General features: G+C 46.2%; 7 protein-coding genes across 7 annotated transcripts; 3 read left to right on the top strand and 4 right to left on the bottom strand.

Moving 5' to 3' along the window:
* Positions 1–2,889: 2,889 nt before the first annotated feature.
* On the top strand, positions 2,890–5,307 carry AOL_s00007g13 (uncharacterized protein; the record flags this gene model as incomplete). Its single annotated transcript, XM_011119914.1, has 4 exons — positions 2,890–3,212; positions 3,287–4,309; positions 4,366–5,158; positions 5,224–5,307. The coding sequence occupies 4 exons, from the start codon at positions 2,890–2,892 to the stop codon at positions 5,305–5,307; spliced, it is 2,223 nt and encodes a 740-aa protein (XP_011118216.1).
* Positions 5,308–5,727: 420 nt separating this feature from the next.
* AOL_s00007g14 (uncharacterized protein) lies at positions 5,728–7,114 on the bottom strand (the record flags this gene model as incomplete). The annotated part of the gene is made up of 2 exons (XM_011119915.1): positions 5,728–6,669; positions 6,752–7,114. The coding sequence occupies 2 exons, from the start codon at positions 7,112–7,114 to the stop codon at positions 5,728–5,730; spliced, it is 1,305 nt and encodes a 434-aa protein (XP_011118217.1).
* Positions 7,115–8,083: 969 nt separating this feature from the next.
* On the bottom strand, positions 8,084–10,091 carry AOL_s00007g15 (uncharacterized protein; the record flags this gene model as incomplete). The annotated part of the gene is made up of 4 exons (XM_011119916.1): positions 8,084–8,555; positions 8,633–9,117; positions 9,179–9,747; positions 10,025–10,091. 4 exons carry the CDS (start codon positions 10,089–10,091, stop codon positions 8,084–8,086), a joined length of 1,593 nt encoding a protein of 530 aa, XP_011118218.1.
* A 612-nt stretch (positions 10,092–10,703) lies between these two features.
* On the bottom strand, positions 10,704–14,446 carry AOL_s00007g16 (uncharacterized protein; the record flags this gene model as incomplete). Its single annotated transcript, XM_011119917.1, has 8 exons — positions 10,704–10,809; positions 10,913–11,178; positions 11,267–11,332; positions 11,404–11,457; positions 11,525–12,667; positions 12,725–12,885; positions 13,046–13,222; positions 13,291–14,446. 8 exons carry the CDS (start codon positions 14,444–14,446, stop codon positions 10,704–10,706), a joined length of 3,129 nt encoding a protein of 1,042 aa, XP_011118219.1.
* A 92-nt stretch (positions 14,447–14,538) lies between these two features.
* AOL_s00007g17 (uncharacterized protein) lies at positions 14,539–16,989 on the top strand (the record flags this gene model as incomplete). Its single annotated transcript, XM_011119918.1, has 2 exons — positions 14,539–14,651; positions 16,470–16,989. The coding sequence occupies 2 exons, from the start codon at positions 14,539–14,541 to the stop codon at positions 16,987–16,989; spliced, it is 633 nt and encodes a 210-aa protein (XP_011118220.1).
* Positions 16,990–19,789: 2,800 nt separating this feature from the next.
* Positions 19,790–21,256, top strand: AOL_s00007g18 (uncharacterized protein; the record flags this gene model as incomplete). The annotated part of the gene is made up of 3 exons (XM_011119919.1): positions 19,790–20,854; positions 20,927–21,127; positions 21,185–21,256. The coding sequence occupies 3 exons, from the start codon at positions 19,790–19,792 to the stop codon at positions 21,254–21,256; spliced, it is 1,338 nt and encodes a 445-aa protein (XP_011118221.1).
* A 983-nt stretch (positions 21,257–22,239) lies between these two features.
* AOL_s00007g19 (uncharacterized protein) lies at positions 22,240–22,635 on the bottom strand (the record flags this gene model as incomplete). Its single annotated transcript, XM_011119920.1, has 2 exons — positions 22,240–22,385; positions 22,479–22,635. The coding sequence occupies 2 exons, from the start codon at positions 22,633–22,635 to the stop codon at positions 22,240–22,242; spliced, it is 303 nt and encodes a 100-aa protein (XP_011118222.1).
* Positions 22,636–22,766: the final 131 nt, after the last annotated feature.

A 22,766-nucleotide genomic window follows, 5' to 3' on the forward strand; every position in this document is an offset into this window, starting at 1 on the left:
CAGCTGCACTTCATTAAAAGTAGTATTTTGCTGAGGATGGTCTTCGCATCATGCACGTAGACCGACATCAGAGGAGCATGCAGGTCCCATATTTGGCCTCAGTTTGAAAAACACAACACCATCCGGTTTTAAAGCGCCGCCCTCGGTATCGGGAGCAAGCATTTTCAACAGCCTCAAAAATAATACCCGTTCTCAAGAACAGCCACTGATTATAGTCGGCCCCTAGAAGACAGTGGGCTAGGAAGGCGGAGCCTTTACATTGTATATCCCAGTCCGGAGGCCTCGAGGGCGGATCAACACTTCAACTCGTCTTTGCAGGCGCCAACTTCGAAAGAAGTTATGAAGGAATCCTTCAACCTGGTGGAGATGCAAATTCGAGTCCAAGGTTTAGCGACTGCCCAGCTCCAGATAGATAGATCCTCCAGATGAGGCAAACCTAACCGAAGCGGGTCCGTGCCTCAGGAATAAACTGAACAAAATGATGGTTGGCCGCATGATTTGTGTTCATAACCCAAAGTGTTATCTGCAACCAAAACAAAACTGAAGAAAGTACCTCTCCCTTTGCGGTTCCCGGCTGACCGATTAATAAGGTCCTTGGAGAGATAGGTATGGATCAAATAACTTCGAAATCCTTATTAATATGGTTGCGATGCGGTTTCCCTCTGACCTCCTTGAAAAACAGCTGAAATATTCTGATCTCCGATTTTTTAGATTTTGCTGTGTCCCGATTATTTGTAGTTCGATTCAGCTGTGATCGATCCAGACCCACGTTCAATGGCTATGAAATGATAGCGGTACGTAGTCCAGCAAGCTGCCGAATGGAGTTTGGCCGTAGATTGACTTTGGAAACATCGTGTGAGTCATATTTTGAAGAACGTCGACGAATATATAACAAAAATGATAAACAATACAAGAGGTCGCAGTCATCAACAAGTCGCGGTAAGCAGATTTCAGGGCCGGTGTTTTCGCGGGCACAATGTCGGCGTGTCGCCGGTTTCATAGTGTTGATGTAATAACAATTCAGGCCTACATGCACTTTCAGGGAAGACCATAGTATCAAGAATATTTAATGTGAGTTCAGTTCCAAATCTTTCCTAGGTGCCAATGAGGCCGATCCTATCTATGGAGTGAGTGTGGCTATTATGAGGGCCTGAAAAACCCGGAGGGGAAGTCAGTAAAAACAGGAAACAACTGAAGTCTTTTCTCCTTGAATGAGGCTATGAAATTTGTTTCTTGAGGTCGTCGGGAACTTTGACTATATGGAAAGTTTAGGACTTAGGACTCGAATTCTTTCAGGATCAATTTTGCCCATTTCGAACATTTCCATCGCTGTCCTCCCACATGATGCAGTTGTGCCACATAAATTCGGCTAATACAATTATACAAACTATACGGAGTATATGTAAGCACTTAGGCTTTAGAAAACAGGCATGATCATACAAGCGAAGACATACAATCGGCACCCACCAGATTAGCTCAAATTGCTTCAGGGACCATAAGTCAGTAGTCGCGGCAATGACAATACATCAGGTGTTCAAAATGAAAGCATGAGTTGTAGAATCAGTTAAAGGTTCATATTCCTTCTTCAACTTGACTATGCCATATATCTCAGTATGCGCATTCTTAATCGCGATAGTCGGCGCCTTTGAATTGATTTCTACGAAACACAATCCTGGCACTTATATATACCCGCTCTCGGAGGAAAAATCCTAGTTCTAGTTCCGTCCTGCATCCTAGTTCTTAGCTTAGTTCCCATGTTTTCCGAATATTGCGCATTCAACACATTATGCTATGCTGCTAAAACATCTTCGATTCCCCACCATTCCTCCGTAACCCAGGACCTGTTTCTTGTATTACTTCAACCAGGACAAAGTGGTAGGAACAAAAAGACACTGAAGTCGAGAAGTCTATATAGTACTAGGTCCTGAGAAAGTTCACTTATCGATGTGCTAGGTCTTTCTATCGTCCCAAGTTAAGTTAAAATGGAGAGAGGCTCGCAATGCCCATTTGCTGGGGGGGCTATTCACCTTGAGCGTGTGGATGAAGCCTAGTCCCACCTCATTAAACATGTTAATAACCTTAGGGAAGCGCCGTGGACCGACGACCTGAATTTAGATACCGATACTATCCTCTTGTGTGTTTAGGAGACGTTAGCCTAGGAGAAATCTTAAAAGCGTGTTGGCGCGCCCCCGGGAAACGAGTGTTGGCTCTCCTGATGATCCATGTGAGGTCTAACATTTATATCACGACTGGAGATCGTCGAGGAACTGCTTGTGAAACCGTCGGCCACAGTTGGCTCTTATTCTTCACTGTGATGAAGCTAACCCCGAAATTATTTGCCGTGCACGTGAACCGTATAACCTTAACATAAGACACCTAAACTAACGCTCCTGTCAATAGCAGTAAAGACAAGCCAGTATAAGTATATCTATATCTAGTGATTGGGGCGCCTGAGTTTTCGTTGCTTAATCAACTTGGGAAATGGATTTGTCCTGCTTTCCCGGGTATAATAGAATGATCTCGGACGCGAAACTTCGGGACCAGTATTGTGCTTAACTGCTCCGTAGTTAGTGCTTATACGAGGGCTACCTCCGATGCTAGGCTATAACCGGAAGACCATCAATGGCCCAACGGCAAATTCTGTTCGTCTTCTCGCTTATATACTTACTAGTGAACCTTAATTTAGTTTCTGATTGGCACAAGACTGAAAAAGTGTTGATTGTTGCATTTCAGGTTCCACGCAGCCTCTGGGTTCCACGGAGAAATCCGGTTCCCCACAGTCTTTGTAATCCACATGGTCAAATCGGAAACAACCCAGCAAGTCGGAAAAAGCTGTCCCATCTTCTGAACTTCTCGGAAACCCCCAAAGCACCGGAAATCCACTTGAAAATGCCTGTCATGACCATCGATACACCACCAGTCAGTTCTCGGAAACGTCCTGTTGCAGCTTTATTCAACAACGCAAGCTCATCGCCTGTAGAGAGTCGCTCTAAAATCCACAAAGTTAGCAGAGCTTGCGATCTCTGCAAGTCTAAAAAGGCGAAATGCAGTGGCACGAAACCTTGCGATTACTGCTCAAAGAAAGGACTTGAATGTTCATATGATGCTAAATATTCCCGGGGGCGTCCTCCTACTCCACCAGCTGCTGTCACGCAACCAACCGTCGACTTGACAATACAACCAGAAACCCGTGGCCCAAGTGAAGACGAACCGTGAGTAGGAATGTCTGGCCTAGCTAGCTTCCGGCTACCCGATTTTTGCGAAGGTTCTTACCCATAAATCTTAGAAACAATGAGGAGCTCCCTCTCCAGATTCCTATCAGTGACCCTCAGGGCCACAAAGAGCCGCAAACCGACAGCATGAACTCTCCTGTCGAAGGAAATAATCCATCTCGTGCTTCACCTGACCTTGAAGTTGCAGAGATTGAAGGGCAATATTTTGATCCGACATCAGGGCTTACCTTTTTGCATCGTGCCTGGAAACGTCTAGCGACGCAAAAGAGTTCAGCGAACAATGAAGGCAATGAAAAGAGACAGATGTGGATGGCAGCCGGGGACGAACCATTCGCAGAAAAGGGAAATATAGTACCGGAACTCCCCGAAAAAACCGTCTCAAAGGATCTACTTTCATTTTACTTTGATGTTTGTGTGGTAACTTATCGATTCCTCCACAAATCCAGCGTCACAACGTGGGTCGACGCTATGCACCACAACGTTCAACAAGATCTTCCCCTTTGGAACGGCGTGGGACAAGCTCGAGCAGCTATTGTATTCTCCATTCTCGCTATCGCATCTATCAGGCAAGAAAAGATAAAGGGCATAGGATCCCCAGATCAAGAGGCCACATCTCTCAAGATGAGCGACCGATACTTTCGAGCCGGCATGAAGCTACTAACAGAATCAGAGACCGGATTGCCTAGATTGGAATCGGCTCAGGCCCGCCTCATACAAGTTCTCTACCTTCTCCAAACAGCACGTATGAATCAAGGATGGTACGCATTCGGTAGTGCTGTCCAGATCATATCCGCGTTGGCCCTCCACCGGAAGTCTGGAAGAAAACGAAATGTAACAGGCCGGCTATCTAATGCGGACTATATTAACTCCCAGTATCGGAAAAGGACCTTTTGGGTCGCTTATACCATAGATGCCTACCTAGGCGTTGTATTCGGCCGGCCTCGCCACTACCACGATGACGATATCGATCAAGACTTCCCCGACTGCGTGAATGACGAAGATATGACGCATCAGGGGCCGGCAGTAACAGAAGCAGAAGAAGACTGCCATGTCGAAGCATTGATATTCCATGCAAAGTATATCTACCTCAGCGTCGAATCCGCCCAAAGATCCTTAAACTAACTATTGGCAGGCTCGCTCAGATCATTGGAGCTATATCAAAAGAAGTATACTCAACTCAGAAAATGCCAAAGAGGGACAGATTAGCGGCTGCAGATAGACTAGGTAATCAGCTCAAAGACTGGAAAACCACCCTACCCGCACATCTCGGACGTATCCGCCCATCTAGTTTGATTCCTAGTTTTCGGCGTCAAGCTATGGCCATGAAGTTAGCGCACTCTCACGCCGTCCTCCACGCGTACCGCCCATTTCTCATGAGGCAAACAACCCAGCAATCTCAACTCCCACTTTCGGACAGCGTTCTCCAATGTTTATCTGCTGCGAAGGTGGCTTTGCAAACGGTAGACGGGATGGCGGCGGATGGAAGCCTTTTTCACGCTTTCTGGTGGACACACTACGTATTATTCTGCGCTCTTTCTGTAGTCTATGTATGGGAAATTCAACAAAGCACTTCATCTGGGCAACATTACGGGTTCGAGGGTGCAATTCAACTCTTCGAGCTGGCAGAAAGATGTCACTCGCATCTCACCCGAGAAATGACAGCATGTTCCCCAAGCAAGCGCTACAGCGTGATCTTGGAGGAATTAAGACTTGAAGCGAAGCATAGATCAGCCAAAAACACTCCTCAAGTAATTGTTATTCAAACGCCACATATGCACGCTGACTCCTCAAAGTTTCCGCCAAACCCATTTAGCGAGTCAGAAGCGAGTCAATTGTATAGCAACCCGGGTGACGCGATAATATATGATACGAATCCAATATGGAACGAATGGCAGACAGGAGACTGGTTAGATTTGGATGGATCGGTAAGCCTATCACCGATTCATTCCTTCCAAGAGCAACATTAACTTCTTACCAATTCCGCCCACAGGCCTTTGGCCCGTTTTCCGATACTGAAGGGTCTCCCGTATTTTGGTTTAACGAAATTACCGAAGCCCAAACCGACACAGCATAGTCTCATGAATCTCTTAAGAATCAACAGTATATCGATTGCATTGATCACATATTCCTGCCATAGAAGCGAGGATCCGGCCCTTAACCAGTCTCTAATGAGAGTAGTTACTCAAATAGAGACGGCTACGTAAAAATAAACGGTGAATAGACCTCCCGCTACGACGGTGTCCTCCTACGGGCCATATGTTTTCCTCCCATTGTGATCCCTTATACGAATCGCTCTACTTGCTGCATCATGGGGTCTCCCATTGAAAGCTGGCTCAATGCTTATGAAAGTTTCTTAATGGTTCTTTTCCACCTCAAGTTGACAATCATTGGGTAATTTTACGATCGGTCCTCTAACAATATGGAGAATAATAAACTATAATGTCATGACCGTTTCACATGACCTCGAAAGTATAAGAGAATCGACGAATATGGGCTATCTCGGGCTAATAATAGGACTAGCAGTCACAGGGAGAACGCCGCCGCTACAAGTACAGGCCCCACTCATACTTGCCACTGGTGGCCCGTTGGTGCACCAAGCTTCTGTAGTCCACGGTTGGGTGACAGTAGGTGGTGGAGGCTCTCTGACAGTTGTGACCTTGATCAAAATCGGAATTATCGCGCCAGTGACAAGACTGAAGGGAATATGCCCAAGGACGCCCAAAATACTCCTAGCAGCTCCCGAATGTGTAGTAATACTAATGATAGTAGAGTGATCGTTTTCGAAAATATCGCTCAGGACAACCTTCATGCGGTATGCTTGAGCGGACGAAGTCTCAGATGTGATTCCGTTCCACTGCCCGTCGACCTCACTGAAAGAAGGTTCGATGTTCCAGTCAGGATAATTGGCCGCAATCCAGTTCTTTGATGATCTCCTATCACACGTATGTATAGAGATACCTTCTCGGAGCCACTCCTTAATTGTGGGGATGAAAGGATGTCGAGCGGCTCCTCTATGTTCAAGTCCGAAGTAGGTAATGTTTGCAGTCTCGAGGCAGCGAGCAAGAGGACTGACATAATATGCATCGGGTGCAGTGATTTTCTGAACTTCAATCTGACTTTTCCAGAAGTTATGAGCTTTCACTGCCTGTGAAATACCAAATGATGTTAAAGATGGGTCTTCCCAGACTGCGGTGCCATTTCCTGGCAACTCGGCCCAGTAGCAATTCCATGCAGGGGTGCCAACGAAGCTCTCCTCGGCATTATGGAAACCTTCGGAGTGCCGGCCGATGAACAGCAGCCTGTACTCAACATTCCGACCACTTCCGTGATTTAGCTTATCGACAAAACGGTTGAATCTTTGCCATTGGGTGAGTTTGGCTGAAGATTCATCATCCGTTGGGTAGGTTCGGTTAATCAATCCAAAGTTGGTGGCTGTCTATTATTTAAACCTTTCTCAGCACACACATGAAATTCACAAACCGCTTTGTACCAGGAGGAAATAAGGAGCAGGAACATACATAATCAAACGTCGAAGGAACAGTGGCTGGATCATCTTGTAAGAAGAACCCGGGGATGGTTTCAAAGGTCAGATATGCCTTGCCCTCGTTTACACTAACCCCGGACGCGGTTGGAGATGCGCTAGTAGCAGTCGGCTCGGAATACGTCAAAGAGGTAGTAGTAGGTGACCCATTACTGGCGGCAAAGGCCGAAAGAAAGGCGACGGACCAGAGATACGCTTTAGAGGCCATGTTGACGAGAGTCTCCGGCGGGGTGGTATCGATGGTTGGGTTCCAGGAGCTGTAGGAGTCGGACTGCAGTTGCAACCTATCCCCGACAATGAAATGAACGGCTCCTTTTATACATTTTCCGAATAGATCCATTACCCAGTCAAATTAGATATAACTTTCAACCTCTTGATCTCGTCAAACTATACCGGTCGAAGCCTGTACTGACATATGTCGGTGGAGCTGACCTGGCCGCTGGAACCGATCAATGCACCTGCGCCAATGGCGCGTGCCACGTGCTGGGCATGCTTGTCCCTCGCTTGATTCCTTCCCGGGCGTGGTTGGCAGCCTGATGCAAAATCAGGAAGGTCCGGTTCCTTCAGGTTCAAACCGGAAAACAGCCCGGGAAACCTTCACGATCTCGAACTTTTGGCTGACGTTGACCCCGGAAACCTTCCCAAATTCCGGACTCGGCGCATCAAAGTTATCTCGTACCCCCGCCTTATCTATCAATTTTTGGGTGAACTCGGAGCCAATCCTGCCGATATATCGAGATTTATATAGGACAACAGCCGCAATGCTGTGTCATATTGGACAAAGCCACTTGCTACTCCACATATCCTAATATATGGCGTATCGAAACCCAGCCTTCGGATTAGCGAATTTAATTGACTAACTATACGAACGACTTCGAAGTTTAAGAAAACATGCAATGGGGGCAGAGGTAGTATTTAGTTTCTATGAAGGCAAACCACAGAACCACAAGAAATATGGAAAACAGACTTTTCAATTTGCTTAGACCGCGAGAACACATTTGTGTAAAGCTAGCCAAAATTTTAAATTCCCAAGCCGGCCATGAAATATGAGCAAGGTTCAACCAACTGCATCACAGATTTCAATCCGGGATAGCTAAACCCAAACTAAACCACCACTCGCATATAAGGTCAAAATTTGTACCTGTGACCACCAGATTTTATTTCACTGTTTGAATTGATAAGAAATATAACACAATCAATGCCTTCGTCGAGAAATACCAGACACCCCACCATTAATATTATCACTGTCCTATACTTATTAAATATAAATATTATATAGGCAAAACAAAAGGTGTATGGTGAGCATTGTCTAGGATAAAAGTGGTCTTCGCTCCCGCTTATTATCCTTTACTTGGGAAGCGTTTGAAAGATTTTCAGCGGGTAACTCAACCGGGGGTGGTGCGGGTTTAACTTCCTGCCCTTGAACTTCCATCACCTGCTCGCCACCCGACAGCGCTCCACTATAAAGAGTTACGTGAGGTTGTTCATTCGAGTTTCCAATTTCGAATGCTCCATTGATTGTATTCTTCCTTGGGTCATCCCCTACAGGCGGTGTTGGGAGAGGCTGAGGTCTTCGCCTCCGAATGAAAAAAATTAGCAGCGCCAGCCCAATAACAACTACAACTCCTGCAACTGTTCCCCCAGCGATTGCGCCCACATTTGTATTTGATTCACCACCGGATTCTACAGGTGACGTCGGTGTCGTAAGTGCAAATAACGTTGTCATTTCTGGGTCAGAAAAACCCCCCGGTGGAGATGTCAACGTCGCGAAACCCGACGAACTATATCAAGTCCAGTTAGCATTCTGAACTCGACATGCAAATCGCTAGAATCACAGCATTTGTGCGTGAAAACATACTTGCCACCGATGTCGTTGAACACGCTTCTTGGCACCCTATACGCCTCCCTATCACCGCTGTCATAGCTTTCCAGCCATTCAAAAGTATTCAAATTATATAGAAACAGGGCGTTTCCATCTGTATCGCAGTTCCTGCTATCCCCACCATCAAAATTTCTTCCACCAAAGACAGCCAATATGTGATTATTCACGATGTCGCAACTTGCATGAAGCCGCGGTCCGGGTCCAGGGGCGAGAATCGGCGAGTTCGCTTGTATTGGGCTCCACGTGAAAGAAGGAAGGCTTAGTGCCCAAATATCCGTGTAGTTCGAGGGCCCCGATGGAGGAACTCCAGAGTATACTAGTATTTGATGACTAGAATTGTCAGGAGCGGAAACCATCGTCGAACAGAAGAAACCACGAGCGCCTGGGTCGCCACCATTTGAATCTTGGCGATACCATTTATTACTAGTAATATCATGTATGAAGATTGTCGTCATCGATAACTAGAATGTCTTCTATAAGCATTCCGACCAGATGATAAATAGCTGCCGCGGGAAGACTAACCGGTGTCCCATTCAAGCGACCGCCAAATATAATAGAAATCACACGGCCGTCCGCTGTCCGATACGGAACACCAGCACCTTGACCGTCCATCCTACCATAAGGTATTGTCCCGTTCGCCCAGATCAGAGTTTCAGCATCGTATGTCAACGCACCATCCGTGACTACGTCCGGTCCAATTCCAGCTATCCATCCCCCATATATATAACCTTTCCTAGCTTTATCATCATAAAAGGACCTCCGACTAACTGCGGGCCCTGTCTGGCCACTGAAAGGGGTGTCGATTTCTCTCCAGAGACCAAGACTATTATTCGCAGGATTAAAGGGCGCCGTCCACGATTTTCCACGCACAGCCGAATTATGCTGGCTTGGGACGTTATAAATTCCACCCTCGAGAGTCGCAGCGCCCTGGGAGTAGAATATCGAGCTGGTTTGAGAATCAAACCAAAAGACCGGATTCTGGACGATAGGGACTGTCGGAGGGTATATCGACGGCGGAAGGATTTCAGTATAATTTCTCAAGCGGTCTAGCTCAAACGACGTTTGCAGGTCCAAAATGCGAAACCAGGGGCCTATAACCGATTGAAATTAATTTCCGAACCCATCAGCAACATTGAGCACTTGTGGCTTCAGCATCTAGATATATATATCGAGATCCATGGCACCATCATTTGCAGACAGGCAAAAAAATACTAAATATCGAATTCATACCCGCACTGACTGTTCTATTCGGAGTTCTAACATAGTATCCTCCCGTAATAAAAAGTTTCTCCCCAAGGAACAGGGCTGGAAAACATCAGCATGCGACCGGAACCACGTCATTTGTGTTGGCTGGGGACGGAGACTGACTTTGTTGGCCCGAAAGTGCGCAGTAGGTGGAAAACGGGTCGCCTCTATACGGCGAGTTTTGAGCCATTCGTCTGGTATTAGTCGTAGCTTCGGAAGTATAGAACGAAACTAGATTATTGACATCGAGTATCGAGTATAGATACTATGTAGAAAAAGAGTAAAGAGAAGAAGAAAAGATCTGACAGATCCAGATAGTTAAGTTGCCGGTTGTTCAAGGTCCAGACAGAAATGGATGATCCCTTCCGCCAAGGTCAGGAACTCAACCTCGTCCCGCACACTGAGGGCACCCACACAACGAGGGTAGGTCAGTTTTGATCAATATTCCATGCCACGAGCCATGGCATTCAGATGATCTGTCGGAACTAAATTTGCAATCGGCCCCACCATTAATAGAAGAACCAATAGCGAGAAGTCTCACGTTTTCAAAGCTGCACAAATTTCCGGGATGGATGGATGCCGTTTCGATATTAAGTAGGTTTGAACAACTGTACGACGGTTTGTCAGCAGCGTGGCGTAAGACGATCTTTCGTAAACACGATTTTCATTTGAAATCTCTGCTCTTGTCAAAGACGCGTATAAATATATAGTTAAATACATGTAATAGGTCCTTAGTAATCTTCTTTTCCCTTTATACTGCCGATATTAGCTGATCGGTGCATACATCCATGATCTGACTCTCTTATGCGTCATGCATCTCAATAATATTGATCAAACCCCTTTTGTTCCCAATATTGACCTTATCCATATTCTGTTCAACGCAAACGATCTTGTTGCATTCTGCTTCGCTATATTCCCGGCCTGTCAGCGTAAGCTACCTATATTTGTATGTTTAATTGCTTAACCTGACCCTCGACAATTAAGTATCACTACCTCCCTACCTATATATACCACATTGTTTCTTTCAAATCCTCGTGCAGTCTCCCACAGTCTCCAGCAATTCCGTGCAGATTGGCCTGTGCTACTGCCGTAATATCAGAACTGCTATTAGAACCACTAGCTGAAGCCGGATACAGGTTTTCCCCGCCTCTGATATCGTCAACTTTATGCTGGATCCATGCCCTAGCCCGACCACATGCAAGATCTGCACAATACGCCGGCGGCGCGTATGATACACTTCGAAATGAGCGCCCAAAGCTGAAGCTCCAATTAAAAACCTAAATGAGCAACAAAGCCGTCAGCGCATAGCAACGTACTTAATAGCTAGAGACAGTTCTAAATGTGGCTCCGCATATAGATTCTTACCAGTTCCTGAATCTGTGTATCGCTTAAATCCATATCATCACGAATGACAAAATAGTGTGCTGGGCGCTATTATACGAAGACCATGTTACCCAATGAACGTGACTCCGAAGCAAGAATTAGGAAAAAGCGGTACGTACTGGTGTGCCTTGTATGGCAGCATGTGCCTGGAGGAAGAAATCCTTCTCATATATCTAATTCCAAGGTTTCTTGTTATCAACGCCACACGATGAAAGGCTTTTCAGACTAGCAAACTCTTACCGCAGTAATAGCTCTATCGACCACAAGCCCAGGAAGTGTCTTGTGACGTTTGTCTGTCGCACCTGGTGGGAAGAAGCGAGTGTGATGCCGCTTTCCAACTACAAGAACCACTAATTTTGGCCTTTCCGGGGTTCTTTGGGTGCCAGATTGTAGAAAGGCCCTATCAACCGCAGCGTCTATCGCAACAACCTCTCTGTCAAGAACCTGTCGATACTGCGATTCACTAACACCGTCCCGGAACATAACTATAAATCTCGGTAGAGTTTTATGTTTATCATGAAAACGGTCAAGATGACTTCGGACCCCTTCGGCCATATTTTCAATCATTTCTTGGTTCTTTTGGTAAGCAACCTCAGAATACAGTCTCGAATGACTCGGCTCATAGCTTCCAACTATTGCCGAGATTGAGGGTAGATCCCTCCTCCCTGAATGGGAGACATCCGCTCCAAGGAGCATGACCGTGTTGCTCTCCAACCCCGGAAAGATATGTTGAAGCACCAGGTCTGATTGAGTCGAATGGTTAATCCCACCGCATTTGAGATTAACTTTCAACGCAAGTGTTTCGCAGTATGAACCGGGGTCGCGGGCTATCTTCTGATTACTTGTCTTGTTTCCATCCATACAAATTGTCAAAACCCCACTCAAAACGTCCCCAGCGCGTTTTATAGCATTGTAGTACCTCGAGTCGCTCCCGGGAAGTAGGCAAAAAATTAACGGGACCTGCGCACCTGCAGCCCCGCCCTTGAAACCCTCGATACGACCCTTAAATAGATTTTCAATGTCAACTCTCGGATCATCCCTTGAGCTCGTAAGCCAAAGTGTAAACTCCCCAGATGCCGCGACCTCGGTTCCGGTCATACCGTAGCCGCGACACTTCCCCAAAAGTGCAATAATAAGATCTTTGAATGATTTACCCACACCCGGGTCGACTCGAACCGCCCTAGCACCAGTCCGGATTTCGAGCAGAATATAAGGCAGCAAAGCAGCCGGAGAGTGAAAGCTCTTGCCCCTAGGGCGCCACGATCCATTGTCGGAGTCTATATCTGCAGTGCTGTTCCTTCCCATCATCACCCTTGGCATTGCCAGTGTTCGAGCTTGTATCTTGAGAAGCTCTTTCCCGATGTCAAGGCCAAAACGGCTTAGCTACTCCGTTTTATTAGATATAACCTTCCGAATCACATGATGGGTCCTTCGACTTACCGTTAGGTTATCCTGAGCTCTATGAAACATGTTCGAAAACTCGTCTTTCAGAGTTGCCAAGTACTCAAAGGGGGCAGAAGAGGAGTGATAAATCATATCCCTGGACCCAGATGCCGCAAGACGTACTTTAAACTTCTGGCCCTCGGCTGCGCGGCACCACTCTATCGGAAACTCACAGCGGCCTGTTGATCCTCGCAGCGGTTTGAACGAAAGAAGCTGAACCTTGGGGAACCGAAGCGGGCGCCCCACTACCCCGGAAAGAAGAATGAGAATTAAATTAATACTAGCTATTAAGATAGCGGTTTCAGCAAGGGAACTTACTCCGAATTGAATACATCTCTACTGTAACCTGAACACCCTCGCGGGTCTCCCAGATTACTTGCTGTGCGTTTCCATTATGAACGCGTTTTAATACTCGGTACTGGGATGTCCCATCAGGTAAATCCACCCTGATAAGAACCCCTGTCCAGCATTGGTTGACACCCTTCTCTTCTGTTTCTAATATTCCAATCATAATGTGAGCTTCAAAACTTGAAAGAACATGGGGTCTTCTATAGTGGACATACTATCGAGCAGCCGATTTTCCAGATTCACACCTTGACCGTGAGTTCCTTCACGCAAATTGACAATATCTTCCATTGGTAATGTCCTATAGTATAAATTCGTCACCTTGCTTGCATTCACCAGGCACCGTTGTGATCCTGGTCTAACAGAGGCGTGAAGACCAACAATAATTTGTGCGGAGTGCCCAGTATCCAATCCGCTTATGGAGCATGGGTCTTGACTCAATACCTTCCCCTTCCTGGAGTCATACATAGTATTTCCCTTCTCGTGAATTAAGTGGGTGTTTTTGAGTCTAGGGTTGCGAATTATAATAGCATTGAGTGCCATCGACACAGCGTAGAAGGCTACTGGAATAACACAATTCTCCGTTTCTTCATGTGCGAGTGGTAGAATTGAGGATATTGGAACGTCTGAGGCTGCAAGGTAGTCACGGTATTCGTCAACGTTGAGAACCAATCGAGATTTCAGAGTGAATGTTTGGCCCTCAAATTCATGACCCGCCGGATATGTGAAGTGTTGCTTTCCCGGTATCCAGTCCTCCGGAGCATATAGATAGCCTCCATAGTCGGGGCAAAGATACTCAACGACGGTGGGGAATTCTTTTTGGATGAAGCTATCGACCAGTTCTTTGCTTCTATTAGGCCCGGTCATTTCGAATACATATCTTACGATTTTTGTTTGTGTACTGGTCATTAACTCGTAGTAGTTGGCTATGACATAGGTGGGTCGCCCGGAAGTCGTATTGTACTCCTTTCGGATTGGGAAAACCCACTGCTTGTCCCTAAAAGCAAGAACTCGTTTCGATAACGCAATAGTTTCATTGTCGTTGTCCCCCGAAATTGTCATCTTGTCCATCTCTGTGACTAAGATGGCGTCCCCCTGAAATTGCGTAGTAGTAGGTGAAAACCCACCACGTCCCCCTCTGTGCCCCCCTCCCCTTGAGCTCCCCTCCCCGCCTCCTCCCCATCCTCCTCTTCCTCCCCTCCATGACCCACCACTTCCTCCTGCTTCTCCCCCCCTCTTCCTCCCCTCAATGACCCACCACTTCCTCCTACTTCTCCTCCCCTTCCTCCCCTTCCTCCCCTTCCTCCCCTCCACGGTCCTCCTCTTCCTCCTCTTCCTCCCCCCCCTTCTCCTCCTCCTCTTCCTCCTCTCCATGGTCCACTTCTTCCACCTGAGCTTTCCCCAGCCCGAAGTCCACTTTTAATTACACCCGCAATAACCCCCACAGCAGTACAATCTCGACGTCTATGGCCATAGCTCCCACAGATTTGACAGCATGGTCTGGAACGACTGCCACCCGCAAGAGCAAGTCTAAGCCATTCTGGTGGACTGAGGCCATCAGGGCCGAACAGCAACGAAAGTAAGCTGTCAGCCATAGCGAGATCAAGCCCTCTTTACGAGCGATCTTAGGTTATATTATCTCGTTCAAAACGTACGAGTGTATGCCTTTAATTGCTATGAAATCGTTGGTAGAGAATGTCGTGAGTGGTTGCAGAGGTCGAGTTTAACTTTGAAGGCTACTCCGAGGGATTGAGTTCTTTACTGAATATCGACTTTAAATTTTTCGAATTAAAGGTTTGGTGTAGACTTAGGGATTTTCTAGTAAGATACGTCGACGAGCAAATTTAATTAGTCTAGGAATACACCGATTCGATACAGATTCTGAACAGTGATATCGACCGAATATATGTCCCAGACAGTATTGTAGATATTCTTAGGAAACCATTCAGCTTCAACTGCTTTCTAGGGATTCGAAAGATACCCCCAGTTTAAAGATCTCAGGGAAGATTAATGCTAAGGAGCTGAATCCGAATATCTTAGATAGAGTCGACACATACAGAGAAAATAGATTTATAATCGATGAAGAAAGATGTATAGGTGATGAATAAAGAGAGATAGTCGGTGAAGAAATATATGTATAAGAGATAGAGGAAGATGAATGTGTGGTGAAGGAAGAAGTCCAAGTCCCCAGCTATTCGGGGCAATCCTAAAAACAAGCCACGCTTTTGGTAAGGAGCGCTTTGGTCTTTGTGGTATTTTCCAAGCTATGTTGCGCGTATTTGAACAAAGAAGAGACGAACGCGTCTGGCAGTGCAGTGCTTGCAGTGTACTGTACAATGCAACTCTAGCTAGCACCAACATCGATAGGAGCCAACAACCAACACTCAGACTATGAACAAAGCCGTGCTCCTATACTCGAGTACTTGGCTTAAGTTTTGGCCTAGGCCAATATATTATACATATGTCTATGCCGAGCTACTAATTGTAAGTGCATTTGGAATTGCAAGAGAGGCCCGGCCGGGATCTAGAATCGGTATAAACGAAAGTATCTAGATATTGGCCTCGAGACTAATGCATAGGCAAAACCTATCCATTTTGGTTGTAAATACCCCACGAATTCAAAATTTGGTGAGCTTTGGCTCCGATAAAGGTCAGATTTCGATGCGGCGCCTCCAAGACCTAAGGACCTTGGAGGAATATTTCCGCTAACGTATAACGGCACTTTCCAGCGTGTGCGCATCAGCATACCTCTGAAGGACAAAGGCCTTTCCCTAGAGTGCGTGCCATACGTATGTACTTTGCACGAACCTAGAATTCGATCCAATTGTACAGTGTTATTCTAGTGGATAACGTACTTACATACATCAAATCAAAACCAGGGCGCTCAAAGAATATGACTGGACGAAAACAGCTCGACACGATATGTATCTACAAGGACTAGGCTGTGTAAAGGAGAAATTCTGGACCCAGGAGGATTTTCAGCTAGAATTCACCGGGGGCGAGTCATCAACTCTTACCTCATATTCCTCATATTTGTTGAGCTTCGGTGACTGGTGGCTATCGATCTAGGTCACATCGGTCTCGTTCCCGAATCCCAGATACCACACGGGGAGAAACATTATGGTTACATATAGAATAGTCAATGTGCACTTCGATTGAGGGCATGGTCGCGTACGTCATGATATCATTGTATCGGAAATTTTGAGGTTAAATATCATTACCTGTTAAACATATGTAGGGGAATCTAGTTCTTTGAGAGAAAACTCTTTATTTAGGAAAACTTTGCTTCCAGGTCTGGGTACGAGACAAAATAAATCCTAGTATCTAGATATCCAGACTTCGTTTTTAATGTATTGACCCTACCTCTAAATACTTATCCCCAATGCAAAGTCTATAGCACCCCCACTATCAAGATAACCAAAGCGGTCCCAATCATAATCCCACCCCTAACCCCAGACACCATCTCAAACCGACCAACTTCCCCAGAACTCCCACCCGATGGCAGCGTAGTATCAGAATCAGTCACATTAGCAGTAGGTTCGGGTAAATCCACATCCAGAAGAGTATTGGAAGTCGGTCTCTCTCGCATCGATCCCGGAGGAGGAGTATTAGACCCTCCACTCGGATCTATCCCCCTTGAACTTGGTGGATTAGGTCCCAGTGTTCTAGTTGTGGGTTCAGCCTCTAGTTACGAAGTAGTAGGCTCGGATTCCACTGAAGTTGTAGTAGTAAAGGGAGAGGGTACCGGCCCCCTAATCTCCGTCATAGGCTGGGGTGGAGTATGGGAACTAAGTTCCCCAGCAAGGAGACCCAGCTCCCTCTCAGCTTCCGCAGAAGTTGTCGCAGAAGCCGAAACAGCACGAACGGTAGTCCTTCTCTCACTTGTAACTTCCAGTGTTCTTCTAACTTCGACGTAGATGTAGTATGTATACCAATACGTCCAAGTCACAGTCCTAGTATCCGTTTGGTAAATAGCTCAGGTCGATGTAGTATGCTCTGGCGGTATCTCCGGTGGATTAAAGCCTTCAATAACATATGGAGAGACCAGCCCTATACATTCACTGTCGGAGCAACAGACAGGGAAAGATAGTCCCGATCTGATATAGCTGTATGTGTAGCATTTGTAATTCTGAGGACAGTAAACCCCTTCAAATCAGAAACAGCAAATTCGTTCCATCTTTTTATCTTTTGTGGTAAAACTATGTTAATTGGGGGTAAGCTTTTGTATTGATAATACCTAGAAATTCTGAATCGTAGCAGTGTTCATCAGCTGATCAGGCTCAATGCAAGATCCAGAGCAGCATTTGTAGCCATTTGAACAAACGTCTAGAGCAGACATCAGCAAGCATCCTTATGTACTTATATATGCTAGAATATATGATGCACTAGTTATATAGTTTTGGAACTACCACTTACTTCCTTCGCGGCAACATCTCGTATGTTCAGAAACACAGCCACGATATCGATAGCCTTTTTTTTTTTTTACAAGAGCACTCGCAGCCCGCCCGCTGATTCGGTGATCTTGGGAAACTGTATCTATGCAATATATATATGAGATTTCCCTTGCGTGAAGAAGCCTCAACGTACCGTCTCGTCGGATCCCTGAGTCGACATCGAAAATCTAGAATTCGTCCAAACACCAGGCCATTCATCAATCACATTTGTGCACAAAGAGTAGATAGCATTGGATTAGGAGTTACCTAAATTGGGAAGTCGCAAAGAAGTAAAGACATGACTTGCAGTTTGTGTAACATGGCTTGCACCCCTTTCGGGCCAGCCTCTCCATGAGGGATGTTTCTAGCCTTGATTCCCTTACAACTATACTAATAACTACTACTTTCTACATACCTATTTGTGTCGATCTCAAACCATGAGTTTTCAACAGCCTTGCAACTGCGGCTCCGTATCATACAAGGCCACGAACAGTGTGGATTTAATAACGCGGTATGCTTGCACATATACCACAAACCTTAGTTAGTAATCTTAATAACTTTGGTATCGATATCGCTCAGCAGGCCGACGCCTGGATTCGAAGCTACAGCAGCCCAGGCTTCAATTGATCAACAAATTGATGCATACACAAGTCACATTCCACGCTTAATACCTTTTAGTCAGCCTCGAATCCAGGCGCTTTTGAGGCAGAGTATAACGATTCTGTTCCGCACATACCCAACCTCTTGCTGAAAGCTTCTGAGTAAGAACAATAGAAGAACACCAAGATCCCTTCTCCGCGCAATGTCTTAGACACCCGCTCCGTGGGGACTTGGGGTTGCTGAATTCAAGACTATTCTTTGTCATCGACCGGCGCCTAGGGGTTGTTTCCCCTAAATCCATGTAACATTGTTGGTTTTTCTTTCTTCCTCTCCTCCCCAGCAGACCCAGGCCATAACTACAGCCGGGCGCGAGGGAAGTCATGCCTTACTCCGGATCTTTAGGCTTTATCCTGCACGCCTGGGCTCTCCGATTAAAAACAAAGGGGATATTTGCTATTCGGTAAATATGTGGAGATAGAGAACGCGGGGGACATCTCGTTCACAATAGATCTTGAGCGTGTCTACCTGTATTCGTGAATATTCACAATGCGAGTACCATTCGAATATTCCGAATCGCGACGGAAACATTGACAATCATGCAGACGTCTGAAAGCATGCCACTTTAGCTCGTTGCAGATGTCTTCGGAAAGGTGCGATAACGGGTGCATGCGCGCACTAAATGCATGCACCCTCACGAGGTTGAGTCTTCCCCCTTTTATCATATTAGACATATTCTCGTCAAAACAAGCTCCCAGACTACAGGAGCGTGACAGGCCCTCGAGCTCCTGACAAACCCGAGGAGTTTTTTTTTGGCCTTCACAGCGCTGTGTAGCTAGGATGCTTCGCGTCGAGACGCCTCGCTGTGCCAACGTCATTTGACCGCCACCAGATCTTTGTGGGTCTTCGAGTCTCTCCGCTTAAAACCTGGTTTGTGGATTAATTTTAAAATGTTAAGTTAGCGAGAGTCCCTGTGCCGTTTGTCCGTTTCAGTGCCATCGTCGGCTTCGCCACGAGATTTTTTGTCAAAAGGTTGGAACGAAGGAATGATGTCAAACAAATAAAACAGATCTTCTCCCTGTCCGCCTTCCCTCTAGCTCTCCTTTCCATTTCCTTCAATAAACCACACTTCGAGTTCTCTAGCTTTCTATCGTGTGTACACAGTATGGTATGGTACTATGTAATTGCGAATCGAATCGCGGGTTTTTGCAGGGCGGGGACTTCGACTAAACCCATTTCAGGCGAGCAGGGTGATAAACTTGCGACTTGAGCGACAACCCTGCAGGCAATTTCAATCCGTCGTTTTTTCCTTCCGCTCCCCGAATTCGACTCAATTCTCTACCCGGAGGAATATTGAATAGCAGGAATCCACGTGTATGCCGAAGCCCTGTGCCGCCGTTTGCATATTGGATCTGACCGTACTCCGTATGTAGGCACAGCAGTTAGGTGCCGTTGGTGAGATGTTTAATTTGGGAAGTTGTCAGGAATAAATGCGTTCACGATGACATGTTTCTGCGTCCGTCCCACCCGGCCGCCGTTGTGACTGTGACTGTGACTTCTTCTCTCTTTCTTCTCTTGCATCTCATTGTCATCTCACGGCTAGACTCTCGAGATCCTCCAATCCGACACTCTTTCCAGTAGCTATTCGTCTTTTACATTTTTTCTGTCTTTATATTATGCATCTGCCATGGCTTCAGCTTCACCATGCAAATCGCGAAATCCGATCGCACTCGGAAACTTCTTCTGCTTCCTTGCATTAACCGCCACGGCTTTCCTTTCTCTGCCAACACTCGCTTCAACCAACAACTTCGATCTCGCAAACAAAGCCCTCAGCCTCGATGCCACCATCACCGCTGCACCAGATCCAAGCCTCGTGAACCTCAGGCTTTACCCTCGACAAACCGCTACTGGCTCTACTGGCCTTGGCACTTCCGCTACTCCTGAAGGTCGCGATGCTTGTTCCGCTCTTTACTCGGTCTACAGTTGGTGTTCGACGTCTGGCTTCACAAACCTAGCCGGAACCTCGGCCCTCGCATCGTGTGCCTGTTACTACAATAAGTCATACGTTCCCCAGATATTCGATGGCCTTGCGACATCATGTTACGATTACATCCGTTCCATCCGGCCAGAGGCTACAGAAGGTGTAGCTCAATATCTAAATGTCTGCTACCTCGCCGGTGACATTAGTAAATCTGCCACGATCGGTTCATTGGCATGCAATACTTTAGCCTCGGTACTAAATTCCTGTGGAGCTCGTACCCCGAAATCATCGGATTATGTCTTCTCAGGAAGCAGTTCGCTCGCAGATTGTGCTTGTTACAATTCTCGGACCAAATTCGCGCCTGATGGATTCGATCATCTCGCTTCCGCTTGTTATACTTATGCCCAGAACCAAGCCGGCCAAGGAGATCAAATCTCCACCCTTCTCGACTTTTGTGGTACGGTTGGAGATGTGCGACTTTCGGCTTCGCAAGCATTGAAGCAATGCCAATTATTCGACGACCAATATGGGGCATGCGAATCGGCATATTCTGGAGGAAAGTTTGGTACTCTAACAGCAAGCCTCCAAGCAAGCTGTTTATGCTATGGCGCAAGAGCAAGCTGGGTCCCCGGAATCATTGACGGAGCAGCCAAAACCTGCGTTGGCTATCTCTCAACCGCGAACCCAGCAAGGGCGAAGTCACTCGTAGCCTATGCAGACGGCTTCTGTGAGGGGTTCGGTAATTTGAGAAGTTCAACTTCCACTAGTGCTGTATGTCGACCTCTGATTTTGATCCTAGTTCTGGTCTCCCAACGGCTACTAATTATACATCTATCTAAAAAGGAACCCGAAATCACGACAACCCTACCTCCGTCCACGATCGCGACATCGATAAACTCAAGCACAACCGAGTCAGTTTCCACTGCCGCCCCTAGCCGAACTCAATCGACCGAATCGAGCGAGGCGAGCAGTGGAACGAGTATTGGAACAAGTCTACCGATCCCCACTGGTACGGGCCTCGGTGTCAATGCAGGTCCATGTCTTGTGAGTAACCCACAGCCAATCATTCATTGTGAACCCCATACTAATGCCATTATTTAGACCACCTCAAGCCTTTACATCCTCACAGCCGTGATTCTATCTATCTTAACCACCCTGTTCGCGGACCTATAAGATCCTCACCTCCATTACGATTCTAAATACCCCCACCCGCTTGACGCGGTTTTCACGAAAACCAATGTACAAACTTTTATATTACCAAAAACCACAGAAAGTAGCATCATTCTAATTACCCCCCCTCCTAAACGCGTTTCCTCGGTCGGGTCCGCGTTTACAGCTTCAGAACATTCTCGGTCCCAGCTAGATGCATGGGAACCATTGAAGCGCCTTTCATTTCCATTCACCAGCCTCTTTTAACATGTATATATCTATTTCTTTTCTTTGATACCACAATAGACTTAATGACGAATGATATCTTCGTCCAGATGCTGAAAACATTTCCCCTATAAGCTTTGGCTTCAATAATAGCATGGCGTTCGTTACCTTAAGATATTTTACTCTTTGGTGTTTGGCATAATTTTGTTTCAACCACCAAGATTTCATACTGACGTCATCCATTCCTTGTTATCGTTCTTCGTATCACCAAACGAGAATCGAATTCCCTATCTTGCTAATCTTCCCCTCTCCACACTGCAATGATACCGGATAGAATAGCGGTTCAAAATCTAGAACAAGTAGATGATAAGAATATCGTGCAATATAGCTAGTACCCTTGAAGAAGATGATGATGTCATGATGATGAAGATGAAGATGAAGAGGCAAAACCATTCTCTCGTGTGTGTATTCAGCAAAACATCGAAATCATTCTAAGCAACCTCATCGATAACAAACAGAAACCTTTGCAGAACCAAACGATGTAAATGTAAGTGCATATTCGGCGGAAGAATGATAATAAATTGATTCCCAAGAAGTCCCAGCATATGAATAATACAATAAGCCTCCTAACAAAAATCCATGTCCGCCCATGGCTCAAAAGAACCTGGACAGAGCCATCATTTTCCTAGTAATAATCTCCGTTATTCATTCCTCCCTAAAACCTTCTCAAAACCACAATCCTCGTTGCCTTCCATCATCCAATCATACACATAAAAAGCTTTTTACGGCAAAGCCTCATAGTTATGCGTATAGTTCTGACGGTTCGAGAACAAATAGTAGATGATGAGTCCCAATATCGGGAAGAAGAAGACAAACAGTCCCCAAAGAATCTTATGCGATGCCGGGCGGGAAGATTTGAATAGTTCAACTATTTATGACATCATTAGCATCAATTTCCTCAAGCACTAACACATATAATCAAGGATAGAACAACAGAGGGGGGAAGTGGGGGCGGGCTTACTGAAGACCAAGACGTCTAAAATGAAGATAATGAGACCAACGATACCTCCACCGGCACCGTATCCCCAGGCGTTTTCTTGAATGGTGATTATTTCATCACTGACTGGGGCAGCAATGGCGAGAGAAGAGAGCAGGGCTGTGAGGATGAAGAACAACATCGTGCCTCTTTTTTGTTTCCTTTTCCCTTGAGGAGAGTTGATTATTGCTATCGCTAACGTTAAATGTATGTCCTTAAGGCGAAGAAGCGTTGGTTAGATTAAAAGATTAAAGGTTATGTCTAAAAGACAGA

Source organism: Orbilia oligospora, assembly GCF_000225545.1.
Source record: "Orbilia oligospora ATCC 24927 unplaced genomic scaffold scaffold00007, whole genome shotgun sequence".
Lineage (NCBI taxonomy): Eukaryota > Fungi > Ascomycota > Orbiliomycetes > Orbiliales > Orbiliaceae > Orbilia > Orbilia oligospora.